Genomic DNA, 24818 nt, shown 5'->3' with positions numbered 1-24818 from the left:
AGTTCAGAAATCTCTCCATGCCTGGCCCACCAGTCTGCATGTCTAACGGGTTTCCCAGTGGATCTCATGTCACTGACATGTAAGAGTCACTGCCTTAGGTAAAGGCATGGGTGTCACGCAGGTCCAGATTCCACCCAGTACCAGTCACGTGATGAGAGAGAAGACTGCTTACTGAACAGCAGAGTCAGCACGCCCCCTTTGCTCCTGTGACGTACCTAGGCTGGTAAGGAACAGCACCAAATACAGCCAGAGCCTTAGTCACGGAAGAAAGCAGACTGGCAGCGAGTCATTATCCAGTTGTTGAAAGAGGCCTTGTCTGCCTCCATTTCCCGTTTCAGCTTCTTGTTCTACCGACTCAAACCCAACAATTTAATCTGGAGTTGTGCTGAGCCAAGGCTTTAAGAAGGCCTTACAGGGCGGTGGTGGCGCACGCCTTTAATCCCAGCACTCGGGAGGCAGAGGCAGGCGGATCTCTGTGAGTTCGAGACCAGCCTGGTCTACAAGAGCTAGTTCCAGGACAGTCTCCAAAGTCACAGAGAAACCCTGTCTCGAAAAACCAAAAAAAAAAAAAAAAAAAAAAAGAAGGCCTTACAGGGGATTGGGAATATGACCAGGCAGTAAAGTAACCTGCTGTGTCGTCATGAGGACCTGAGTTTTGATACCTGGCATCCACATAGAAAATATGATATATGGTCATGTCTGTCTGTCACCCTGGCATTGGGCAGGGATTCAGAGGTTGCTGGCCAGCCCGTCTAACCAATCAGTGAGTTCAAGCTTCAGTGAGAGAAACCCTGTCTCAAAAGATATGGTGGCGGGGCGGGGCAGTGTGGGCCTTTAATCCCAGCATTCAGGAGGCAAGGCAAGTGGACTTCTGTGAGTTCCAGGCCAGCCTAGTCTCCATAGAGACTTCCAGGCCAGGAACTCTATACCTGGGGGTGTACATCACACCTCTCTCTCTCTCTCTCTCTCTCTCTCTCTCTCTCTCTCTCTCTCTATTTCTCTCTCTCTCTCTCTCTCTCTCTCTCTCTCTCTCTCTCTCTCTATTTCTCTCTCTCTCTCTCTCTCACACACACACACACCACACACAGCCTAGGGGAGCTGGCAGCCTTAGAGGAGAGTTTGGAGAGGGACTGAGTGGGGTCAAGCCAGAGATTCCAGCCAAACAGAGATATGCTGACTTGGCCCTACCTGAACCTCTCCCCAGGGATGCTCTAGTGTGTGAAACTCACGGGTCGCCTTAAACTTTGTTTCTCTCTTTTTTTTTTCAGATTGGGAAAGAAATTTTCTGAGGAGATGGAAGAGTGAGTTCCCGTGTTCTTGTGTGTCCTGTAGGGGGTTGTGCCAGCCGTGTGGCCTTGGCCGCCATGGTCTCTCCAGCCTGTGTTGAATACAGCATTGAAAACAACAGATGAAGGGCTGGAGAGAGGGCTCAGCAGCTAAGAGTCTGTGCAGGGCACCAGGGGTGGGTTTGCAGCACCCACCTGGCAGCTCACAACCATCCTTAGCTCCAGTTGTTCTAGGGGCTCAGCCCCCTCATCTCACCTCAGGCCCACACTCAGTATGCAGACAAACATGCAGACCAAAACAGTCATCCGCATAAAAGTGATAATGAAGGCTTAAAAAAGAAAATCAGGTGGTCTGGAGTCTGGCTGTGGCCTGGGGCTGGGATCTGCACGGTGAGGTAAGAGCTTGCTTCATGGCCCCTCCTCACCTGAAGGTCAGAACCTGGCACGCTTGTGCCACGTCAGGCTCACCACCGGCTTTTCAGGATCGCGTGTCCAGGTAACAGCGTGCCAGCCCAAACTTTCCGCTAGAACAGCACAGATGGGCAGAAAGTAAGATAATCTGCTGACCCTGGCCTTCTCCTAAGACCTTTAAAAAATGAAAATGAAATTAATTAAAATGAAAGGAAAAGGTTCTAGGCAAAGGTAAAATGGCAAGTGCTCTTGCCCTTGCAGGCTTGAGGAGAGCATTCGTGTGCATCTGTGGGTGCTGCCCGTGGGAATGGGGGGGTCACACAGCCTGTGCAGCCATGCACAGCAGACTCATTTGCCTGAAAGATTTGACCAAGATTATGAAATAAGGAGGGTTTTAATTTATTATCTATTGTCTTAGTTAGGGTCACTATTGCTGTGCTGAAGCACCGTGACCAGACACGAGTTGGGGAGGACAGGGTTTATTTAGCTCACGCTTCCACAGCACTGTTCCTCACTGAGGGAAGTCAGGACAGGAACCAGGAGGCAGGAGCTGATGCAGAGACCATGGAGGGGTGCTCTCACTGTCTTGCTCCTCATGGCTTGCTCAAAGGATCTCTAACCCTGGGATTGCCCAACCCGCAATGGGCTGGGGCCTCCCCCCTTAATTACTAAGGAAGAAAATGCCTTACAGCTGGATCTTATGGAGGCATTTTCTCAGCTGAGGTTCCCTTTTTTTTTCAGAGGACTCCAGTTTGTGTGTCAAGCTGAACTAAAACTAGTCAGGACAGCTGTTGACTCTAGGTTGTCGCTAGCTGTGTCTAAAACTCTCCTGTTCTGTTTTCCACTAACAGTCGCCGCCTCAGACAACACAGCCTGACTGGATCAGATGAAGAAGGTGAGTTCCTTGAGGAAGTCGGGGCACAGTCAGGAGACCTGGGGGCCCCTGGGGAGTCCTTGGCTGCGGGCTTGAAGCCAAGACTGCTGCTCACATCTCTGCTTTGCCGAGTGCTTTTGTGGGGTCTCCTGCTTTATCCACTTCCTCTCTGCTAGAGTTGGGGTGTATGTGTGTACAGTAGTGACCATTTTAAGTACTTGGGCGGCTAATCCTATCATTGCTGTCTCTTCTGAGTCTGTTTCTGGTGACTCATTTTCCTTCTGGAAGAGGTATTTCCACTTCTCTATCTTTCTCTCTCTTCACACATGCATGCGCACATGCGCATGCACACACTGATCCCTCATCAATGAATAGTTTAATTGGATATGGAACACTCTGGGTGAGAACATATTGATCCTGAGCCTATTTGTCCCCCTTCAAAGGCTGATCTGTTTGTTGGCAGGTCTTTGATGGTCAAGGTGTTTATTTTGAGAGCTGTCTGTAGCTAGCACTAAGACGTGTCCAACTTTTTGTCACTAAGACAAAATATTGTCAACTACAAAGTTCATGCTCGAGAACCGCATAATCAAGTTACAGAGAGAGAGAGGGGGAGAGAAAGAGAAAGAAGAAAATTGCATTGAGAAAATACGTTATAAGTAAGTTAACAGTTCCATGTCAGGCTGTATTTCTAGCTCTCCTCGGCTGAGGGTGGCCTGTGGCCATGGATTAGTCTAAGGCATCTTGTGAGCGAGCGCAGCGATCACCAAAGATCACCTTGTGGTTAGAAAATCGCTCATCAGGGACAAACTGATGGGCTGTCTCACAAAATCAGAGACCTGCGACTCGGTGGGAAGGCGTGGGTTTGAGATGTTAGTCCACAGGTCGGTATCCACAAACTGGTTACCCAGAACCAAGTGTATCTCGCCCCTGTCAGTTGAAGGGAAGCAGTAACCTTCCTGACAAACAGAAACCCAAACCGTAAGATTCTTAAGGGTTGCTGAGTTCAGATTTCTGTTTACCCAGTAAGAATCTAGCCTATGTTAGATCCAGGCCACCGTCTTAGGACTGTCATTTTGGCGCCTCCCGTGCAAAACCTAACACATCTCTGGTCTTGATCCCCTGTCTGGGGCTGGCTCGCCTCACACACCCTGTGGCTGAAGACCTCTGAGGCCTGGGAAGCTTGGGGGCCTCAGCCTGAACTAGGAGATGGCAATGGAGGTTATCTGCAGGGTACGGATCTGGCCAGTCTGGAACGGCAACTAGGAGTGAGTATTGGCTAGTAGTGTCTGCAGGTCAGTTTTTGAGTCACTTCGGTCTCCGGTTGCTTGTGTATTTGTTTGTAACACCAAGAAATTTGGGCTTTGTGTAAGAAACACTAAATTCAGGAAACATGATTTCTAGAGCTCTTTGGCAGAAACTTCTGAATAGAAATAGCAAGAAAACAATGCCGTTCATGATCTACTGGTGCTGTTCACCGGACTGTCTTCAGGCTGTGCGCCACTCTGCCTGGAGCCGCCTTCCAACACCCTTCAAAGGCTTCTAAAGACCCTGCTTCCTTCATGTTTTTCCTTGTGGAAAATGCTACTCTAGAGTCCTTAGATCACTCCAAATGACCAGAAAGACAGAAAAAAACAGCGTGCTTGGGTCCACCCAAAATGGCTTCCACCCTGGGGGAGAATAAGGCAGCCCCTTTTAAGCCTGCTTAGGGCAATTCCAGCTGAGGTAGGTATACTTTGAAGCGATTGGGTGTAGACCCTTTCTGATACAGGAATCATTTTATGATTGGCTCGCGGTCAGCAAACCTGCCCTTTAATACAGAAATGGAGGCTCAGAGGATATTATATAGATAGGGTAGCGGGACTCAGAGGCTGAACTCCCAGGAGAATCAGCTCTTACACCTCAGCTGTCCACCAATGTCGCCATCACCATTTACCAGCTGCCAAGCTAGGGATATGGTACCAATTTGGCTTACATTTTACATATTGCGCCCTGTGGCTCTCAAGAACAATCAACAGTCTATAGCAAGCTCGGTGTGGTTTGTGTGTGTGCATGTGTGTATATGTGCATGTGTGTGCGTGTATATGTGTACGCATTCGTGTGAAGGTGAGAGGCTGATAGGCATGTCATTCTAGATCACTTTTCACCTTTACTTTTTAAGTAGGGTCTCTCACTGAACCCCGAGTTCATCAGTTTGACTGGGCCGGCCAGTGAGCTGCAGGGATCTACCCATCGCCCTTGCCCTGCATTGCTGGAGTGTTGGACACACACCACCAGGCCTAGCTTTTATCTGGGTTCCTAGGATCTTAACTCAGGTCCTGATGTTTGTGTCGGAGGCTCTTTCCTGACACACCACCGCTCCGTGGCAAAGGTTTTTAAATCAACTTTATTGCATCTGTTTGAGTACAGAAAGCCTTAAACATTCCTAGTAGGCAGTTCTTTGGCTGACGCTCCTGTCCTGTGAAGCCGCTGTCACAATGAACAGACAGAGTCTCTATTACGCCCTCAGCACGTCCCTCTTCAGCCTCTGGCCTCAACAGTTGGAGCTTTTTTTTTCTGATAAAATAATTTCATTTCCCAGAATAAATGGAGGCATAAGTACATATATTTTTTTTCTCAGTTTACATAAACAGAAGCCTAGACATGCCTGGCTTTTCACCTCATCATGATCCCAACACCGATTCAGACGTCGCATGTACCGTGGTTAGTATCTTCGCTTTTATTGACGAGTGATGTTGTTATATGGGCATACCACACACTGTATATTAGCCTGTTGATAAACACTTGAATTGCTCATTATCCCCATTCTGAAGACAAGCAGGCTTAAGGCAGTGGAGGGTAGCCTTGCCCAAGGTCACGCAACCGGTACGTGTTAGCAGCAGGATTTTGAGGCCGACCTTTGACCTCTGAGCTCTTATTTTCAGCCTTTGGGATGAATTCCTTAGAGCTGAGGGGATCTTCACCACGGGCTGTAGAGTGACTGCTGGGTGCTTAGTCGAGTCCCACCAAGGAAGGAAAGAAGAAAGACTGATTTTCCGAGAGCCCCACTAATATTTTCCCTTTCTTAAACACGGCATGGGAAACTTTTGATTTTGACATGGAGGCCTGACGCACAAACCCCTTCCTCACAAACCCCCCAGGAGCGACACCTCCTTCCTAGCGTCAGTCTGTCTCTCCATTGAACTCTGCTTGTGTCCTTAGTGGAAAACTAGTTCATGTCACACTTAATATGCGACTTGGTCCATTTCACCAAACGTGAATGTTTAGAATCCATTATGCGCTAAGAATCATATGTTACATATAACTAGTTTCTAGAATTATCTTTTCTCAGGGCCTTCCTTGGTTGGCTAGTGAGGGCTGCTCCTTTGAACTCAGAATATCCCGTGGGTGGGGAGAGTCCAGGAATGATCCCCGTGAATCATTCATGCCACGCGTTCAAAGATGACGTTAAAAGCTCCTTGGACAACTGTCAGGAGACCTAGTGGCTCTCTTAATAAAACCCTGTTCAGGTTCTTAGGGGAACAGGGAGCATTTTCAGCCTGGGAGGGGCTGATTTCACCTGGTAGGGATGGGTCATTGGTGAGCAGCACTAGGGAAGAGGCGAGCCAACAGCAAGTCTCCCTTGTTCTGTCTGTCGCCTTCTCCCATCTCCTACCAGCCTTGGAGGTTAGGTTTATGGAGGAGAGCCAGCGGGTCCTCACCCAGTGCCTGCCGGGGCCTGTCTTGCCCCAGGTGCTAGAGATGGTGGTCAGTAAGGCGGTCCCAGACCTGCAGGAGCTTCTGGTCTAGTGAGAAGACACTCTTGCTCCTTGCCTGCCTGCCGGGCGTGGAGCCGGTTCAGAAACCTTATCTCCGTAGCTGCATCCTCAGCATCTTCACCCTTGGTGGGTACCATTCATGCCGCCCTGATGCCTGGGGGAGGAAGGAGAAGCATGACATCCCTCCACCAGTGCCTCGTCCTTCTAGGGAATAGGGCATAAAACACAGGAGAAAGGACTTCCAGAGATTTCAGAATGGAAACAGTGAGCGACATTTGCAAGTGGCTTGGGCGTCTGCTGGTGAACCAAAGGACATGGCGTGGGACTGTTGGTGAGACGTGGCTAGGCTGTCAGCTCAGATGATGTAGAGGCCAGACAGAGAACACAAACACGTGAAACAACAAAAGAGTAGGGCGGAGAGTGTCGGAGCCTGTGATGAGCACAGAGCACAGCTTGAAAGATGTCAAGTTAGGTTTGAGAGGATGACAGGCAGACTAAGGATGTATTTCTAATTGTAAAATGCCCGTAGCTCCTGTAAGGCTGAATCCCCAGCACGAGAAAATTAAATACGAAATTAAAAATGACACTTTTAGGCACGTGGTGCTGGAACTTGTACCCAGCGCCACAGGTCCGATAAGCAGTCTGTCACTGAGCTAGGCTGCCAGCCCCCAAGAACGAATTCTTTAAGAAAAAAAAAAATCTCTGTAAGTAGAACACAGCTGCAAGTTGGATTAGGTCCTTGGAAGCGATTTGTAAATCCTTCACAAAACCCAGGATGGATTTTGTTGGAAAGCAAAACAGAAGATTAAAAAAAATAAATAACTATAGGAATTCAGCAGCTATGAATGACAGAAAGGGGAGGCGTGACAGGACATGGTTGCATAGTTGTGAGCGTGTGTGTTTAGTTGTGTAGGTACTGAAAACACCTCAGGAAGAAGGAAGGACCTGGGTCCGGTTGTGAGGTGTGAACAGGACCTGATTGGCTGGAAGAAAAGACGTGATCCGGCGTGAGGAGAGACTCTGGGTGGAGAACAGTTAACGAAGTTGGAAGGGGTGCTGGTTTGCAGATCTAAGCCCCGTTTTGTGTCCATTCCGACTCTAGACTGCCTTTAGTGATGTTAGGCAGGTTTTTAGTCTTCTTCCTAACCTGCTGGCTCTAGTTTGAGGCTCTCCCAGGCATTCCTAACCAGTGGGAGGTTGTGACTATAGAGATTGGCTGGAGAGTAGAGGGCAGGGAGTGTCCCACGTGACCTTGGAGCAGGCAAAGCAAGTCTCCTCTATTTAGACAAGCAGCCTTCACTGGCAGAGCCACCCATCCTTTTTAAAGACATTTTAAAAGTTAGTATACAGGGTAATGGCATTCATTTTGGCCTTGTTACACACACGTGTCACACTGTGTTTGATGGTATGGGTCTCAGTCTCTCTTACGCCCTCTCCCTGTGACTTATTGGTTTCTTTCATCCCATCATATGTCCCCCCCTCCCCTCTGCTTTCTTGCAACATGTTTTCCATTACTTTCTTCTCCCCTCTCTCCACATACAATCTTCCCTTCCCCTTTCATCACACACACACACACACACACGCATGTACGCACACACACATACATAGATGTACATTTAAACCTAGAGTCTGTGTAAGAGAGTGTGTGCAGTATTTAACTACGTTTCTGGGTCTGGTCTGTCTCATAGCGTGTGATCTTCAGTACCCATCTTCCTCCAAAAGTCATCATTTAGTTTTTCTTTCTGCCTAACTAAAATTCCATTGTGTGTACACAGTACTTCTTCTTCCACCTGCTCGTGGGCATCTAGGTGAACAGTACAGCGGTAGACATGGATGTGCAAATATCTCCATGGTACGGTGACGTAACTGTCCTTCCAGTATATTCCTGGGAATGGCTCAGCTGAGTCATGGCAGTTCGGTGTTTAGTTTTTTGAGGGACTTGTGCACTGGCCTCTACTGTGGCTCCCCCAGTTTCCACCCCACCGGCAGTGTGAGAGAATGTCCTTTTCCCATAATCTCAGCATTTGTTTTTCTTGGTTTTCTTGATGATGCCCATTCTGACTGGGGTGGGATGGAACCTCAAAGCAGTTCTCGTGGCTAAGGATGTTGAACACTTTTTTCGAATATTTATTTGTATTTCTTCTTCTGAGAACTTCCTGTTCAGATCAGTGGTCCATTTATCAGTTGGATAGCTGGTGTTTAATGTTTGAAGTTCTTTATATATAGAAAGTATCACATTCTAATTCCTCGTCTGATACATAGTTGGCAGTGATTTTTTTCCCCATTCTGTAAGCTCTCAGTGCATGTTTCTTTAGCTATACAAAACATTTTAATTTTACATAATCCCATTTTTCAATTTGTCGATCATCCATTCTTAAAATCAAGTTTTTGAGACCCTGTCTCAAAAAAAAAAAAAATCAAGTCTTTTATTTGCTCTAAAGCCATTAGATATCTGTCAGGGATGGTTACATGGCATTTGAAAAGGAGTGTCATATCTGGAATAGGACTGCACTCGGTCTATGAAAGTGACTTTTTGAACAAGCTGCTCCCTCCTTCATTGACTCAGCAACCGTCTGTATATCCCTCTGAGGGATGTGCGAGGCTTGGCTCTAGAATATGATGGTGAACAAGGCAGTCATTGTCTTTGCCTTCAAGGCCGCTTACAGTGTAGCAGGGGGACAGGAATAAAGCACATTATCACACAGCTAAATAAGTAGGACCAGCAGATGTGGTGGCGCACGCCTTTAATCCCAGCACTGGGGAGGCAGAGGCAGGCGGATCTAAAAGATGTGAGTTCAAGGACAGCCTGGTCTGAAAAGTGAGTACTAAGACAGCCAGAGCTGCTACGCAGAGAAACCTTGTCTCGAAAAACCAAACACAACAAAGGAATAGATGATGACTTGGTCTCCTGAAGGAAGAGACCAGGTGCTGTTAGAGAGAAAAACGGAGCCCTCACTTGAGCTGGGCGATGGAGCAGACAGGTGATCTAAATGTGGTTTTTCAAGCATCCAGGGAAGGGCAGTGGGGGTTGGGAGCTAGAGAAGAGACCACAGGCACAAAGATGAATCACCCCCACACCCACCACCCCCTCCTTCGGGCCTGCTTAGTCTCCATCTGCCCTAAAATGCTCTCAGTGGTAGAAGGCAAGTTCCTGGTAGACTGTAAGGCCTCAAAGAACACGGCGGGGTATACAGATGGGGAAAAGAAAATTCTTTATCTCCAGAAGAGAATATTCGGGGACACCTGGGAGAAGCCACAGTTGGCGAAGTGCTTGTCATGCAAACATGGACTTGAGTTTTATTAGCGCCAACCTGAAAATCCTGGGTACAGGAGTGTGTGCCTATAGTCCCAGCACTGGGGAAATGGGAGCAGGAAGGTACTCTGGGGTGCACACATGCGAAAGGACACACACATGCACAAAGGATAGTCAGGTTAAAACTACCGCTGAATATACAATTGAACATGGACTCAACTTTCAACTCGTTTATGTTAAACCAAAATGCAAGTTAGAAAAACGTCCGTGAGCCTCTCCCCAGTCTCTGAAAACAGGAGCTTAATCAAAGGAGTCACGGTGTTCAGGCACCATCTTCTTGCGTCATGCAGGACTGTGTCTAGCATTGTGACTCCCTCTCACCGCAGCCCTGAGCTGTGGGTGCACCGCAGCCCCGCTGGGGAGAGCTGTCTCTTTCACATTCTGAGGTCCAGTTTTGACAGAAGTGAAATGCCTTGAAACCTAGGAATAATAAATCCTTCTGACCAACCCAAAAGTGTTTAATTCCTAAAGGACAAGCTGAGTCGAGCCACTTCTAGCCAGGGGCGATTGGGGACTTAATTCTTCAAGTGTAGCAATCTGGATGATCTGAGAGCTTTGAGTTTAAGGGTAATTGCTCAATTTTCTATCCATGTCAACAGGGAAAATAGGTAAAAGTGGCTCAGCACAGCCACGCAATGAGGCTGGAAGAGACGTGAGGTGCAGGCTGTCAGCGGAATTGGAAATACGCTATCTCTAGAGGGCTATCTCAGCCGACCCCCGACTCCTGCTCCCCAGCCATCTCCATCTCTGGGCTTTCCGCCTCTCTTTTGGGCACTGTCTCATTCTCCCTTAACCCTTCTACCACATCCTCCGTGCCTTCTGTGGACAGCAGTCACTTTGAGCCTAATGGCTTCAATGGAGAGCAAGCGAAAGTGGGAAATACCCTTTAAGAGCAGATCGAGTGGAATCCTGGTGCCTCATCTGTTTCATGCTTAGTGACGTTTTTATTGTGTGGCCTGCCTTCCTGAAGCTTCCTGCAGCTGGTAGCATTTCCTAGGTGCCTCCTAAATCTGGCCCCTTTGTATTCATAATTTTAGTTAAGCAATTTTAATCATTACCACTGATGTTTTTTTATTAAATAAACCAGTTTAAGTCCAAAGTTAACAGTACTCTATACAGATGTCAATCTAACCCCATTCTTGCCTAGCCTGCCTCAGCATCCACACATGGTAACTGCAGCCGGTGCTCAGAGGCTGTGAGCTAGGGCAGGCTGCCCTCTCTTTGGTCTGTGCCTTACTTTGTTTACAAGATACTAGGCAAGAAATTTGAAACAGGGGGCTGGAGAGATGGCTCAATGTTTTAAGAGCATTGGCTGTTCTTCCAGAGAGCCTGGGTTCAATTCCCAGCACCCATATGACAGCTCACAGCTGTCTATAATTCTAGTTCTAGGGCATCTGACACCCTTACACAGAGTATATACAGGCGAGACACCAGTGTACAATAAATAAATAAATAAATCTTTTTTAAAAGAAAAGAAATTTGAAACAAACCAATCTTGTGGGAAAGTGTGTTGATAATGAAGCGTGTGTCCATGTCTACAGTGCTAACTGCTTCACCTGTGGAGATGCTACGCGCTCACCTTGGTGATAACCACCCTCTCGCCCGCTCACCATGGTGGGTTTAATAGCTCACAGGTCACATGACCAGTGCAACCAGCTCTCCATAGGAAGAAAGCCAGTCACGAAGGGCAGGGTTTGCCAGGTTCTTGGTGCCACATCGGCTAGTTTCAAGCTAACTGGCCACAGGTAGGACAGTGGGCACACCATCATATCATATGCCCACTGTAGGCACCTTAGCTGTAGTAACAGCGAAAGCATAGCTAACCTAGCATGGAGGAGGTGCTGAATCCTGAGTCCTAAGGACCTTGTTTTCAGTGTTACTTAGAAGGGTGTGTGTTTGACAACACTTGGCTTTCTGCTTGACGAGGTCCAGAATCACCCCAGAGACAAATCACCGCGCGGCTGTGAGGGTCTCTCTAGGTCAGTGGAGCTGGGAGGACCCGCCCTAATCGTGGGACTGCGTGGAGAGGAGAGGGCTAGTGAGCACCGCTCTTCATTTCTCTCTGCTGTCCTGACAGCCACCTCAAGCTCCTGCTACCTTGACTTCCCTGCCACAGTGGACTGTACCCTCAAACTGTGAGTTGAGATGACCCCTTTCCTGAGCTGGTTATTGTCAGGGATTTTGTCGCAGCAGCAAAGAAAGTAGCTTTCACTTACTATAATAAAATACCCGAGATAGGAACTTATGAAGAGAAAGGTTTGTTTGGGTTTGTGGTTTTAGACATTCCAGTCTAAGGTGGGAGTTCTACATGTTTATGGCAAGAAGTGCGTGGCTGACTTCTGTTGCTGCATCTGGCAGAGCTTGGGAGGGGCACTCTTTGTATCTGAGCGGTATGCTGATGTTTCAAGTCACACCAGATGTATTCCTTACTTTTGAGCCACTGTGACTGCAGTATTTGCTGAAAACATTTATTTTGGCTCACAGTTAGGCAGGTCTCAGTCCATCACAGAGGGGAGACACAGTGGGGCTGCTCACATCACATGGTAGAAGCCTATGTGGGTGGCTGTTCACATCATGATGTCCCGTGATAATATAACCTTCAAAGCCCTTGTCTCCAGTGACCTACTTCTGCCAGCTGGGTGCTACCTCCTAAAGGTTCCATAGCTTCCCATAGCAACAGCGCCACCTAGAGGACAAATGTGCATAACCGTAAGCCCACGGGGACGTGTCACATTCAGACCATAACAAACTTGCCACAGTTCCTGTCAGGACACCTCAGTCAACAGCTAGCTTCTCTGGGATTCCATCTTCTTTATTCACATGTACAGCTTTCTCCCATGTCCCCATCCGAAGCACTGCACCTTGTGTGCGTGCATGCTTTTGATGAAGCGGGTTGTGTGACCTTCCTCCCGGAACTTGGGAAGCGCCGTCAGCACTGTCATTCATAGTCTAGCTGGAGGAATGTGTCTTATTGTAGATTACCCAACATTCATCCGACCAATATGAAGAATCCCATCTCTCTGAAATCATGATAGAAGTGAGGGTCTATGTTCTCAGCTCTTGGCTTCCTCCTCATGGGGATGGAAGGTAGACTCTAGATAGGATGAAATCACTCCTGTTTAGTTATCTGAGGCTGTCCAGATGTGGCCGAGTGGTGGTCAGCCTTCCAGGCCGGATGCAGTCCCTCATCCATACAGTTGTGAAGGGAGGGGGCAGCTGCCCCGTGAGAACAGGTGAGCTGCTTGGTGCAACCCGCTCCACATCAAGAATGGCAGCCTCTACACAGAAACTCTCTACATACATGCTTGAGTGTACGTGACCAGGAGATAAAGGCTTGGTGTCCTAGGATCAAAATGCTGGGGATTCCGTAAAGAAACAGCCCAATAGAGTCCGCCATGAAGACAGGTGTAGCTACTGAATTGCCTCCAATGCTCAGCCAATTGTTCTGAGTGGCCGGTGACTGTCTATGCGCCCCTCACTAGCACTAGGCGGTCGATTGCTCACCGACTGCCAGGTGTTGCCGCGATGAAATGGGAAGGGACGGGTCTGTTTATGTGTCTGCAGTTAGGCATGGAGCGTCACTTTACCCTGGCTTGGAGAAAGAAGTCTTTGCCCTCGGACACAGATGGAAAAGTGTTCCTCCGGGACCTGAGCCAGCCGAACCTCCTGGTGGCCAGAATCTGGGGAGGAGGCAGCAGGGGACCCCCTAACTCTCGCAAGAGGCAAACTTAGCCAAACCGTGGATCTTCCTTCCTCGTGTCAGTTTCCCCAGCTTTCGAAAACTTGACTGCCAGTCACCGACCGTGGGGACTCATCTACACACATCCACAGGAGGACAGTTTGATTCCTGAGTCCATAAGTGTGGTTGACGGACTAGGTTTACCTAAAAGACCCTTTAAGAGAAAGCTCTTGAAAGATGATTACAGAATTGAGACACCATCATTTAAAAGTGCCTGAGGCGAACTCTTTTGAAAATTGCTGCAGCTGAGGGACAGAGAAAGAACCACACAGCCCTTGATTGTTGCGCTGTTCCCTCAGGACCCGTCCTCCCCTCCCCCTCCGTTTCTCATCTGATAAGAGAGAGCGGCAGTAAGACTCCTCATCTATCTTATGAAAATCCGATTCGGAATGGCTGTGATCAAAACCAGCTGGCTGTCACCAGCAGTGGCCTTGCGTGGAGAGAGCCGCTCAGAGGCGTTCCGTCTGTGGGGTGTCGCTGGTGGCATCGATCAAAGGAGCATTTTTTTAATAAATATATATAGGGAAAAACACAAAACCTTAGGATTTGGAATGAAAGCGGTGTAGTTTGTCTTGTTTTTTTCCCGGGGAACATGAAGAGGATGAAATAGAATCGGATATGCCTGGTCTCCAGCACGCTTGGCGTGGCGCGTCTGCGACGGCACGCTCACTGCCCCAGTGACACTGTGTCACTCACGCTGGGCCTCAGCGAAGAGTTCCTCCTTCCTTCGTTACGTTTAAAGTTCTTTCTTTCTCCTCGTCCTTAGCGCAGGCCTGCAGATAAAAGATGGAGAAAAGCTCCGGGAAGCTCCGAGGAGCCCGCTCTTCATCTCCTTCAGCTGCCTGTCACCAGCACGATGATGGTCCCTAGAGGCCACCCCAACATGTAACACTTAGGTCTTCTCAGAATTGAGTCCCCCTGGGAGTCCTCTTGAGTTTGCTTGTCTCTCACGAGCCCCGCCCTGGAATTGGTCCCGAGGCTCCGTCCTGGTTGATGGTCCTGTGTGTGGTCATCACTGGTTCCTATAGAGCTCTAGGTAGACTTTGCAGAGGGGGAGTGCTGATGAAGAAATTCTGTCTGGGTGTCTGAGACCTCCTTCCAAAGCGTGGTGACACCCCGCTGTGGGCAGCAGTGGGGTCAGGCTTCTACACACCACAGTGCCACGACTCACGGGGTGCTCTTACCAAGCCCCTTCTCTGCTGCCTATTCAGTCGGCATGGGGAGCACATGGTCCATCTCAGGAGCCACATTCTTGTCCGGAGTGACTTTTTTTTTTTTTTTTTGACCTTCCTCCTTCCAAGGTCTGGCCTGCCTCCCTGAAAGCATAGCAGCGTTGGGTGTAGCAGGAGCACACGGCGCTTTTCTGTGTGGAAGCATCTGCCGTCTGTTTTCTCCTGCCGCCGGCTTCCTCGGGGAGTTGCCCAGGCGTGGCTCTGTCTCCGGTCACCATTGTGCCTGCAATCAGCCTTGGCCTTAGTCTTTTGTAGTGTGGCTTTCTGGCCACTGTCACCGTTTCTGCTCTCTTCGCTTCATCTGCCGGTGACGAGGACAGCCTGGACCCTGTGTTAAGGAGTAGAAATCACGAGGGATGAACCTTCAGACAGCAGGCCTGCCAGAGACCTGGAGACCTCATCCCCTGATTTGGGGCGTGCAGGAGACCAGTCAGGGCTCCTCCGAGACCTCGCTCCCTTGTTCCTTCGGGTGTTTGAAGCCTGTTGCCTACTGCTTTCCCCTCTTAAAAAATTCCCCATTTTTTCACTTAGAAAAAAAATTATTTATACGATTGAGATTCACTAATTAAAGCCATTTTCTGGTATTTGGTTACTGGAGCGTTTGATGTCTCTCTGACAAGACCATGAAATGCACGGGGTGTCCACAGGGACAGAATTTGCTGAACACGGCTCTTTGTAAATGAGGGGACACAGTGTCGCAGCAGCTCATGAATATGAAACGGCCATGATGCCACCTCAGTGGACTTGGGAACACAGATGAATCCTGTCATGTGCTAAATGAGACCAATTTCTTTCACTTAACTTCATCTTCAATCAGACCTTCTTCCGTTTGCCTGCTTAAAATTCCCCACGCGTGATGCAGAAGGTGACAGCATTCAGTAAAACAAAGTTTTCAGCTACAGAGAAACGACACGGTGATCCCTGCCTTCGGGTCACCGTCTCCAAAGAACATGGCCGTTGTTTTCCCTCACCTGCAAGCTCTGACTTGTGGCGCAAACTCGGTGTGTCCGGACTGCACCCTAAAGCAGTGTGCCCTGATTTCTTTCATGTGGATTGATGGTTGAACTTGGATCTGAATGGTGGACGTGAGTCCTAACAGCTCACGGATGCCCTGCGGTGGCCAGGTTACCGAGTGGCGAAGAAGCCAGTGAAGAGATGTGTGTCCCAAGCGGTCAGGCAGATGAAGTGATAAGAACAGATGCTGTTGTCCGTAAAGGCCCTGAGGGGCCTGGGAAGGTGAGAAAGTACTGATGTGTAGAAGAGATGTCATGTGCTACAGAAACCTATCTGGACATATATAGAAATCCCCAACCAAGAAAACCAGCAGAGGGCTGGGATGGAACTCACTGTCGGAACATTTGCTGTAAGCGTGCAAGGCTCAGGTTTGATCCCCAGTGCTGCTAAAAGAAAAACCAAGTCAATAAAAAAGAAGAACAACTTCTGAGTGAAGGGCTCTCGGCCTGAGACATCTTCTCCTGGGCAGGACCCAAAGGCCATACGGGGGCCTGCTTGTTTCCTCTAGGTGAGAAGCCTATGGCTATTGAAGCTGTACACAGGGGAAGCAGAACCCACCTAAAACATTGTTTTCTGCTGGCATCATGGCTAGGACCTGTATTCTCTTAGGGGCTGAAGCAGGGAGATTTCGGTGAATTTGAGGCCAGCTTGGGCTAGAGGGAGACCCTGTCTCAAAAGGCCAAAGTTGAGGGTAGGCGATCATAGTCTGCCGTGGTACAAACAGCTGGAGGGGACAGGAGCTTCCACATTGTGTGTTGTAGACACCCGGATCCACCTCACCTGAAACAGCAGGCTAGCTCTTTATTGTCAGCCCAGGGAGTAGAACAGGACCTCTCTGGGAACAGGCAGCAAGTGTCTGGGTATCACGGTGCTCTCCGTGGTGAAACATGTCGGAGGGTAAAAAGGCAGCTTCTCCCCTCTTTAATCCAGTTATAATTGATGTGCGTGTGTGATATACATGTATTAATTATCTTTTACATTTATATAGGCATTATTTATCTATGCACTTGTGTTGTTAGGATCAGACCGAGGGCCTTGTACGTGCTCGGCAGGGACTCTTCCAGCCAGGCCACATCTGTAGCCCCACACCGAATTGTTTTCAGTGGTCTTAACTGGTTAGCTGGATCTGGGAGGTAGCATCAGTTTGCTTTGGTATCGATTCTCAGAGCAGCTGTCATGTACTCACAAGCCTCTGTGAGGAGCTTCCCGAAAGTGGAGATCGGTGAAGAACAGTGTGACCCAGCCTCGGGATGGAGCCAGGAGGTCCATCGTGGCCCAAATGAACAACTCTTCTTTTGCCCCTTTGTTCCCCACCATCCATTGTCTTCCAGCAGGCCTTGCAGCTTACACGCAAGGCAAAGCCTTTGCTATGATATTTTGAAACCCAGGAAGTATCCAAGGGTTGCTCTAGGTTGACCTGAAGAACCAATCCTCCTGTGGCGGTTGGAGCCGCAGTGGAACTCACACCGTAGCTGGAAGAATGTAAAGGAGATGGACTCGGCCCTTCCGTGTGCTTGGCTTTGCGTTTGAGGGGCTCCTGTCGACTCAGCTCTGCTCAGCTCTCCTTTATTTCACTGTTATTTATTTGGGGATGTGTCTTTGACATCAGCTAGTTTACCACGAGGGCGGGGGCCATGGGGCAGATCCCATGTACTCTGCGTCCTGCAGGCCACTGTGCGTTCTGTCTGAGGTCACGAATGAATTACGCGAGGACAAAACCTGAAGCTTTTAAATCTGCCTGTGGGATTCAGAGTTGATCCCAAGGAAGGGCTCCGCATCTCCCTTCTGCCCTCGGCTCACTGTGTGCGGCGCCTCCCTTGCAGCTTTGCCATGTCTGTTCTGTCCTGCTTTCTATGACGTGCACACAGCAAGCGCAGTAGCTGCTTTCTGACCGGCTGAGCACATCCTTCTCCTGGTACCGTGTGCACCCTCCTGCCAAGCCCATGCCAGTCTCTCCCAGGTCACACGCTCCAGCCGCCCAAACCGACCTTCGGGGCGGCAAGAGGTATCTCCCCTCCAAGTGCCCTTCACATTGTCCCTGCCAGGCTTGATCTCGCTTCTCTTCCAGTTCTCAGCTGCTCTATCCCTAACTCCAGCCGGCTTCCCTTCAGTCCTCACCCCATAGCCCACATTCTAACCCAGGTCCTCCCTGGACGAGGCATGCATCGTGGCGCATCCATGTAGTGGGATATTAGACAGCTGTTTGAAAGACTGTGACACACCTGTATGTCCAGGAGGACAAAAATTACAGCACTTTAAAGGGACAGATGCGCTGTGGTGTGCACCATGTCTCTGTAAATCCTTACAAAAGTTAAATGATTACCTCTGAGGAAAGGACTTGGGCTAAGCCTTTCATGATAAACTTTACTATGGCCTTTGAATTTGTGGCACCTATAATGCAACTTTCACTTTAGGAAAAATAACAATCAGGTCTTCTTATTGTTTTCTCATAGAATGAAGTCAGTTTCCTTCCTAGTATGAGTTCTTACTTGTAAGCAGGGAATTTGTTTCTGTTTATTATGCTTGTCTGGCTGGTCTTCATGAAGACGAGGGCCCTGCCTGCCTTGTGTGCTGCTGCTACTGGCTTTGCCTAGCGGTGCCTTCACATAGTAGGTGCTCAGATCAATGAGTTGATAAATGGGTGGGTGGGTAGATAGGTGGGTAACCAGGCTGGACAAACAAAGGGACAATATTTCTCACAGGTTTACTAACAGGCACGCGTGGGCAGAGAAGTAGCTTGCACACCACGTTGCTGAGGTAGCTAACATGGGTGGGGAGGTTATAAGCAGGGCAAGGAGAGACAATGTAGGACTCTGGCCTGGGGCTGCACAGCAGATGCTGGGGGCAGGGAGACTCCAGAGGAGATGAATGATGAGACCCAGGGCACTGCCTCAGACAGAGGTCTCACCTGTCCTTCCCCTTCTCCAGGCTGCTGAAGGTACCCAGCCCCCTTCCCCAGTCTAATGAGTCACAGTGGGGCGGTGTCTCCAGGTTCTCTGGTAGAGGAACAGTTTTGCCCTTCTGTGGCCTCTAGCAAGTTAGCCACCTCAGTGGGGACTAAGCTTATTTAGATCTGGGAACCAAGGGAAGCCATCCTACCATTGGAAGCCCCTTGGCCTTCCCCTTTAAGAGCGATGTCTTTGGCTGTAAGATGCTTGCATTAGGAAACACCCTGGTCTGAGAGAGCCTCAGCGCCATCAGAAGCCTGGTTCTGTTGCTTGCTCAGGATCTCATCTCACAGAGGCTGCTTTATCCTCCTTCGCCTCTGTGCTCTCCTGAAACTGGATCATCACCCGCAGGATTGACTGAGGAAGTGAGCTCAGGGCCGCAGCCTCTCCCCATGTTCTGTGCTAGGACAGGTCCCAGTGAAATAATAGCTATGTGCTAGCACGGTGTTTAGCATTTTCCGTGACTGCATTTGATATTCACAGTGGCCAAAGAGCCAGAAGCAGTCGTGACCTTCATTTTATAGATGAAGAAACTGAGGCCTGGGGGCATAAGCCTCACGGTTAGTGTGCAGTGGAGCCTGGATTCAGACTCTTGACTCCAGGACTCCAGGATTGCCCTCCTGACTTTGGAGAGGAATTCTGCATGCCTGCTCCACTCACCTCATGGCCATTGTCATTGCTTTTCCAGAAACAGCATGAGAGAAGAGGAAAGAGTAGATTGAATTACTGGTTTTTGGAAACAGTGGTAGATTGGCTAGGGTGTAAGTCAGTGGGAAAGAACTTGGCTGGCACACAGGCCCTGGGTGATGACCTCAGTAGTGCAGAAAAGGATGGAATAGTGGTAACTTCTCAGTAGAACCAAATGGGCTCCCCACTTCCCTCCCTTCATCTCTGTTAGAATGGTGTATGTGTATGCAAGGGTGTGCGTATGTATGTGAGAGTGTGTGTGTGTGTACGTAAGGGTGTGGGTGTGTATGTGAGGGTGTGGGTGTTTATGTGAGGGAGTGGGTATGTATGTGAGAGTGTGCGTGTGTATGTGAGAGGTGCGTGTGTGTGAGTGTGTGTATGTGAGTGTGCATGTGTATGTGGTGTGTATGTGAGGTGTCTGTGTGTGTGTGAGGGTGTGCGTGTGTATGTAAGGAGGTGTCTGTGTGTGTGTGAGGGTGTGCATGTGTATGTGAGGAGGTGTCTGTGTGTGTGAGGGTGTGCGTGTGTATGTGAGGAGGTGTCTGTGTGTGAGGGTGTGCGTGTGTATGTGAGGAGGTGTCTGTGTGTGAGGGTGTGCGTGTGTATGTGAGGAGGTGTCTGTGTGTGAGGGTGTGCGTGTGTATGTGAGGAGGTGTCTGTGTGTGTGTGAGGGTGTGCGTGTGTATGTGAGGAGGTGTCTGTGTGTGAGGGTGTGCGTGTGTATGTGAGGAGGTGTCTGTGTGTGTGTGAGGGTGTGCGTGTGTATGTGAGGAGGTGTGTGCATGTGAAGGTGTGTATGAGGGTGTGTGTGTGTGTGTATGTATGTGAGGGTGTGTGTGTGTGGATCATACACATCCTCATTTATTACTCTCCATGCTTTTGACATAAGGTCTCTCACTGAACTCAGAGCTCACTGATTGGCTAAGTTAGATGGCCAGAGAGCTCCAAGGATCTGCCTGTCTCTACCTCCAGCCGCACCCAGCTCTCTCCTAGGTGCTGGGGATCTGAACTCAGGTCCTCATGCTTGCACGGCAAGTACTTTATCCACCAAGCCATCTCTCTAACCCTGAGGGAGCAAGTTTCTAGAGTTTATATTCTTTCTTCTTCTCTCTCTCTTTCTCCCTTCCTCTCTCTCTCTCTTTTTCCCTTTCTCTCTCTCTCTCTTTCTCTCTCCCTCTCTTCTTCTATAGCTTTATCCATGGTATGTGTGGCAGAAGGGTCAAGTTAGGGGAAGGGAAGAAAAGAAAGCAAAAACTGACTCCCCAGAACATCCTCTGAACATAAGCAAGCCCTTGTCTGTGACTGTAAATCCAAAACTCTAAAATTTTGAAGTTCTTTGAAGTTTGCCCAAAACCTTCTCCACAGCCACCTGTTCCGCTGGGAACGAGCGGGGAGTTGGATGGCCTGCCTCTGCTGCGGTAGCTCAAGCTGTCACTGCACCGGAATGTTCCAGCTTGTCTTGGCCTGGCTGTCATTGCTGGCTCTGTCTCACTCAGGCGGTTCACCGGGTTCTACTGGGCACCAGGCTTCCAATTAGAGAGAAGTCCCACTGTGTGGCCAGCCCCACCAGTGCCACTCTAAGCCGCCTTTTGCCAAGGCCTGTGCTGACCTCTGATCTGTCACAGATGGGCAGGCCCCACACCCCCTTGTGCACATTTGGAAGAGGGAAGTGGGGCCCACCAGGAAAGCCCACAGGGAGTGGCAGTAAACTCTGAGCAGAAGTGCAGTTCCTCGGGGCTTGAGAATGCTGGGCTGAGTTGACAGGGTCCAAATGCTGAAGTTGCGGAGGGGACGCAGACTTGGGGAAGACCCCGTCCCGAGCCCCTACACAGCATGGGCCATTTTCAGCAACTCCTGAATATTCATCTCAGGCTGGATTCCATAGCCAAGGAGAGCCAACAGTGAGCTGCTGACTGACTCTCTTAAAAACTGTCACTCTGCCGATGGCACAGGCCACGGCCAGCTTCTCTGTCCCTCGGCTGGACTGTGCAGCCTCATAGCCAGGGAGCCCCACCCCCTCGCTGTACTGATTGTGGGAGAACGAGAAAAGAAAGCTAGATTTCCAATAGCATTAGAAATGGAATCTCAGGGAATTCTGAGTCTTACGTTTTTTAGCAGGACCAGGAGAGAAACTCTTAAGCTCAGAAGGGCCCCCTTCAGGTACAGGGCTTGCTGAATGTGTCTCATTGGGGCCTGGTGCATGTGTGTCTTGTTCAATTCCTGTTAGCAATGTCTCCTTATTTCTTAGCCCTCTTCACAATTCCCCTTCTCTGCCTGTCTTTCTCTCTGTTTTCTTTTCTGTGTCTCCCTGGTTGCTCACTCTCCTTTTCTGGGTACGGAGACTCTATAAGTCTACAGCTGGAAGTAGTAATGAAGACATTTACGTACGCTGTCTTAGCCTGACTAGAGCAGTCACAGCGTCTAAATAATGAATAGGCTGGAAGTGGCGGGAGTCTTCCCAGCTGTTTGTGGAATGACTTGATGCCTCTTTTGGAAATAGAACTGCATCTAGCCCACGGAAGCCCGGGCCTCCCCTTTGGAACGTTTTTCTTTGCTGTGTATCTGCAGTTGGTTTAGGCTCCTAGGACTGCCTCACCCCACGTGGCCTTTCTTCTTGCTCTGGTTGATTAAAACAAAGCTCCTAAACAAGCCAGTGAGAGTCTTTTGGAGAAAATGTGTCTTTCTCCCAATGGATGCTTTTTTGGCAACTTAAGCAGGCTCCCCTAATGAAGTGGCAGGCCCATCTCTTGGTTCTCTTGTTTGTGTAACATGGTTAGAGTAGTCTCTTATCTCTGCACATGTGTGTAGTACGTCTGGAGAGTTCAGAGAGGGAACTCCCAAAGCTAGCAAGAGAAAGTGAGACCAGAAAGCTAGTGTCACAGTAGACCAGAAAAATGGCAACATTGATCTCTGACAATGTCAGGAGCTGGCTTCTATGACTGAAGTATCCTCCAGAGGCAAGCAGCTGGGATCCTGACTGGGACAGCGCATGTGTAGATCTACTTCATGAACGGGTGTCCCCTGTGCTGGTGACACTGTACTTTCTGTCTCAGACTGTGCCAAGCCCTTTGGTTCCACTCTCATCTGCCCTCATAGAAGGCTTCTCCTAGGGCTGAGGGTTTCTTCTCATTCTTTACACTTTGAGATCCACCTCAAGGCCCCTTCCCTGGTACCAGAGTCCATCAGGGATAAGGCCTGTGGCTCAGACACGGATCACGCTCCGTGTTTGACTGTCTGTGAGTGCCTGTGAAACCACAGTCTGCAGTGCCAGGGCTGGCATCTCGAAGCTGACTAAGCAGTCAGTGGGCAAGTGGACAGAAGCCCTGTCCCTGCTGTGGACAGTGACGAGGCCACCTCCCCTTGCAGATATTCCCGTGATCCCCGATCTGGAAGATGTGCAGGAGGAAGACTTTGTGCTGCAGGTGGCGTCCCCTCCGAGGTAGGTGAATCTAGGTGTGGGGTTGGCAAGGAAGCCCAGAACATATACATTGACACACTCCACATGTCGTCTGCAGTGGGCCTTTCCGGGCTTTTTGGCAAGGGGCTCCACTCTATTCTTCGTACTGTGCTAGAACATTCTGTCTGCACACACGGTTCTAGAGATGGAAACCCGGAAGCTCCCCTGCAGCCAATACTGCGTGTGACTCTTTCACTCCCTTTCCTTCAGCATCCAGGTAAACCGAGTGATGACCTACCGTGACCTGGACAATGACCTCATGAAGTACTCAGCCTTTCAGACTTTGGTGAGTGGACCCACTTCTGCCCAGAGGGGCCAGCTCCAGGGACATCCATGGAGGTTCCTCCAGAGCTGTACACGCTTCTTCCACATCCCAAGGCTGCCTAGAAATGCTGGAGGTAACTCCTTGGCCATCTCAAAACATAGCTGGACCCTCCATGGGCCATAGGTCCCTGTCCCAGACTCCCGGCTGTCTCTAGCCACACTCTTGGCACACAGTGGCCACCTGATGGCCGCCCCGTCGCCATCTGCCCTTGTGGAATGCTCTGTCCTCTTAGTGTTGCTTTTTCCCAACGAGTCCAGCGTGGAGGATGCCACAGCCTCCCCTCCTTTTCCAGCGATCATACCATTCACTTGGGGTTTTGTGTTTTGATCAGAGTTTTCTGGGGTCTCGGTTTGGGGAGTTCTGTCTTGCGCAAGCTCCTTTCCTTAGTTGTAAAGTAATGCTGACGCCCTAGAGGGTCCAGCCTGACCTTCCGTGCATTCGCAGGATGGAGAAATTGACCTGAAGCTGCTCACCAAAGTGCTGGCGCCTGAGCACGAAGTGAGAGAGGTACAGTACTCACCCCAGCCCTGCGCCTTGATACCCCTCCAGCCAGGGAGACCCCCAGCTTAGCCTGTGCCTCTCCGGGCCTGGATAGGGTGGGAAGTTGGCCCCAAATTGGAGGGACGGCGTTTCTTTCTCTTACCTAGCCATCTTCATCTTGGCAGGATGATGTAGGCTGGGACTGGGACCATCTGTACACTGAGGTGTCATCAGAGCTCCTCACGGAGTGGGACCTGCAGCGGGCAGAGAAGGAGGACCCTGTGGGATCGTCTAGGTACACCTGACCCGGGAACATCCCTGTGCATTCGGACAAATGCAGGAAGTCTAAAACCAGGGGAGCTCGCGGGCATCTTAGAATTTTTATACTGAATATTTTGTAATAAAATATTTATTTTCAGTAGGCCACAGTGGATCACTCCAATCACTTCAGTTCAATAAATGGTTTTATTCTGTGAGCATTTCAGCATTTCCTCCACTCTGTCCAATACCTTCTTAGACTCTTAGACTCATGGTTGACGAAAGGCAACATTTCTCTCTTCTCTTCTCTTCTCTTCTCTTCTCTTCTCTTCTCTTCTCTTCTCTTCTCTTCTCCTCCCTCCCTCCATCCCTCCCTCACTCCCTCCCTGTCTCCCTCTCTGTTGCTGCTTCTGTTTACCCAGATTCCCCTTGAACTTTGATCCTCCAACCTCAGTCTCCCCAAGTGCTGGAATTACAGGAGGCAGGAAGGTGACTTTTAAATAATCAGATCATGACACTAAATGCTCCACAGAGTTGAAGCGCAAGAGGGAAAGTTTAAGAGGGAGGGAGGATGGCTGTTCCTAGAACATTTCTCAGGGCACCTCAGCAGCTGCCATCAGGTGCACTGTACCCTCCCGGAGCAGGAAGCGGTGGGTCAGGATATGATGGCAGGATGGGTGGCTATTGAGAACACACTCTCCTGCTTTCCTCGTGTCTGAGGATCCCCAAAGCCTCCTAGCTGGTTCACACTGGGAGGTTCCATCCTAGCATCCCTAGGAAACCCCAGAAGCACTCTCCTTGGGAGCATTCAGGAGCCTCTGGCTGTCTTGGCACACCGCTGCTGGGCTGCCCTGTTCCCCGCTTCACTAGCTGATCCAGAATGTGCCGATGGACACAGAGTTCCACTCACCTCCTGCACAGCCTCCTGTTTTTTATTTTTCCCTCCCCCCACCAGACACTTTGTGGGGGACTGGGGGAGTCTTTCTCTGCTGCCTGTACTGGCCATGCAGGCCCAGGAAGGCTGCCGCAGCTAGCCAAG

General features: G+C 49.7%; 1 protein-coding gene across 1 annotated transcript in view; it reads left to right on the top strand.

Moving 5' to 3' along the window:
- Positions 1 to 24000, top strand: part of Ift43 (intraflagellar transport 43) — a 79851-nt gene extending 55851 nt beyond the window's left edge. The window contains exons 4-9 of the mRNA XM_038337042.1: positions 1269 to 1301; positions 2549 to 2592; positions 22626 to 22698; positions 22927 to 23002; positions 23486 to 23548; positions 23707 to 24000. Coding sequence (XP_038192970.1) covers positions 1269 to 1301; positions 2549 to 2592; positions 22626 to 22698; positions 22927 to 23002; positions 23486 to 23548; positions 23707 to 23826 — 409 coding nt within the window. The 3' untranslated portion in view covers positions 23827 to 24000. The remainder of the gene's footprint in view (positions 1 to 1268; positions 1302 to 2548; positions 2593 to 22625; positions 22699 to 22926; positions 23003 to 23485; positions 23549 to 23706) is intronic.
- Positions 24001 to 24818: the final 818 nt, after the last annotated feature.

Source organism: Arvicola amphibius, chromosome 7 (assembly GCF_903992535.2).
Source record: "Arvicola amphibius chromosome 7, mArvAmp1.2, whole genome shotgun sequence".
Taxonomy (NCBI): domain Eukaryota; kingdom Metazoa; phylum Chordata; class Mammalia; order Rodentia; family Cricetidae; genus Arvicola; species Arvicola amphibius.
The sequence above is the reverse complement of the archived record's forward strand: the minus strand, read 5'-3'. Positions and strand labels throughout refer to the sequence as shown.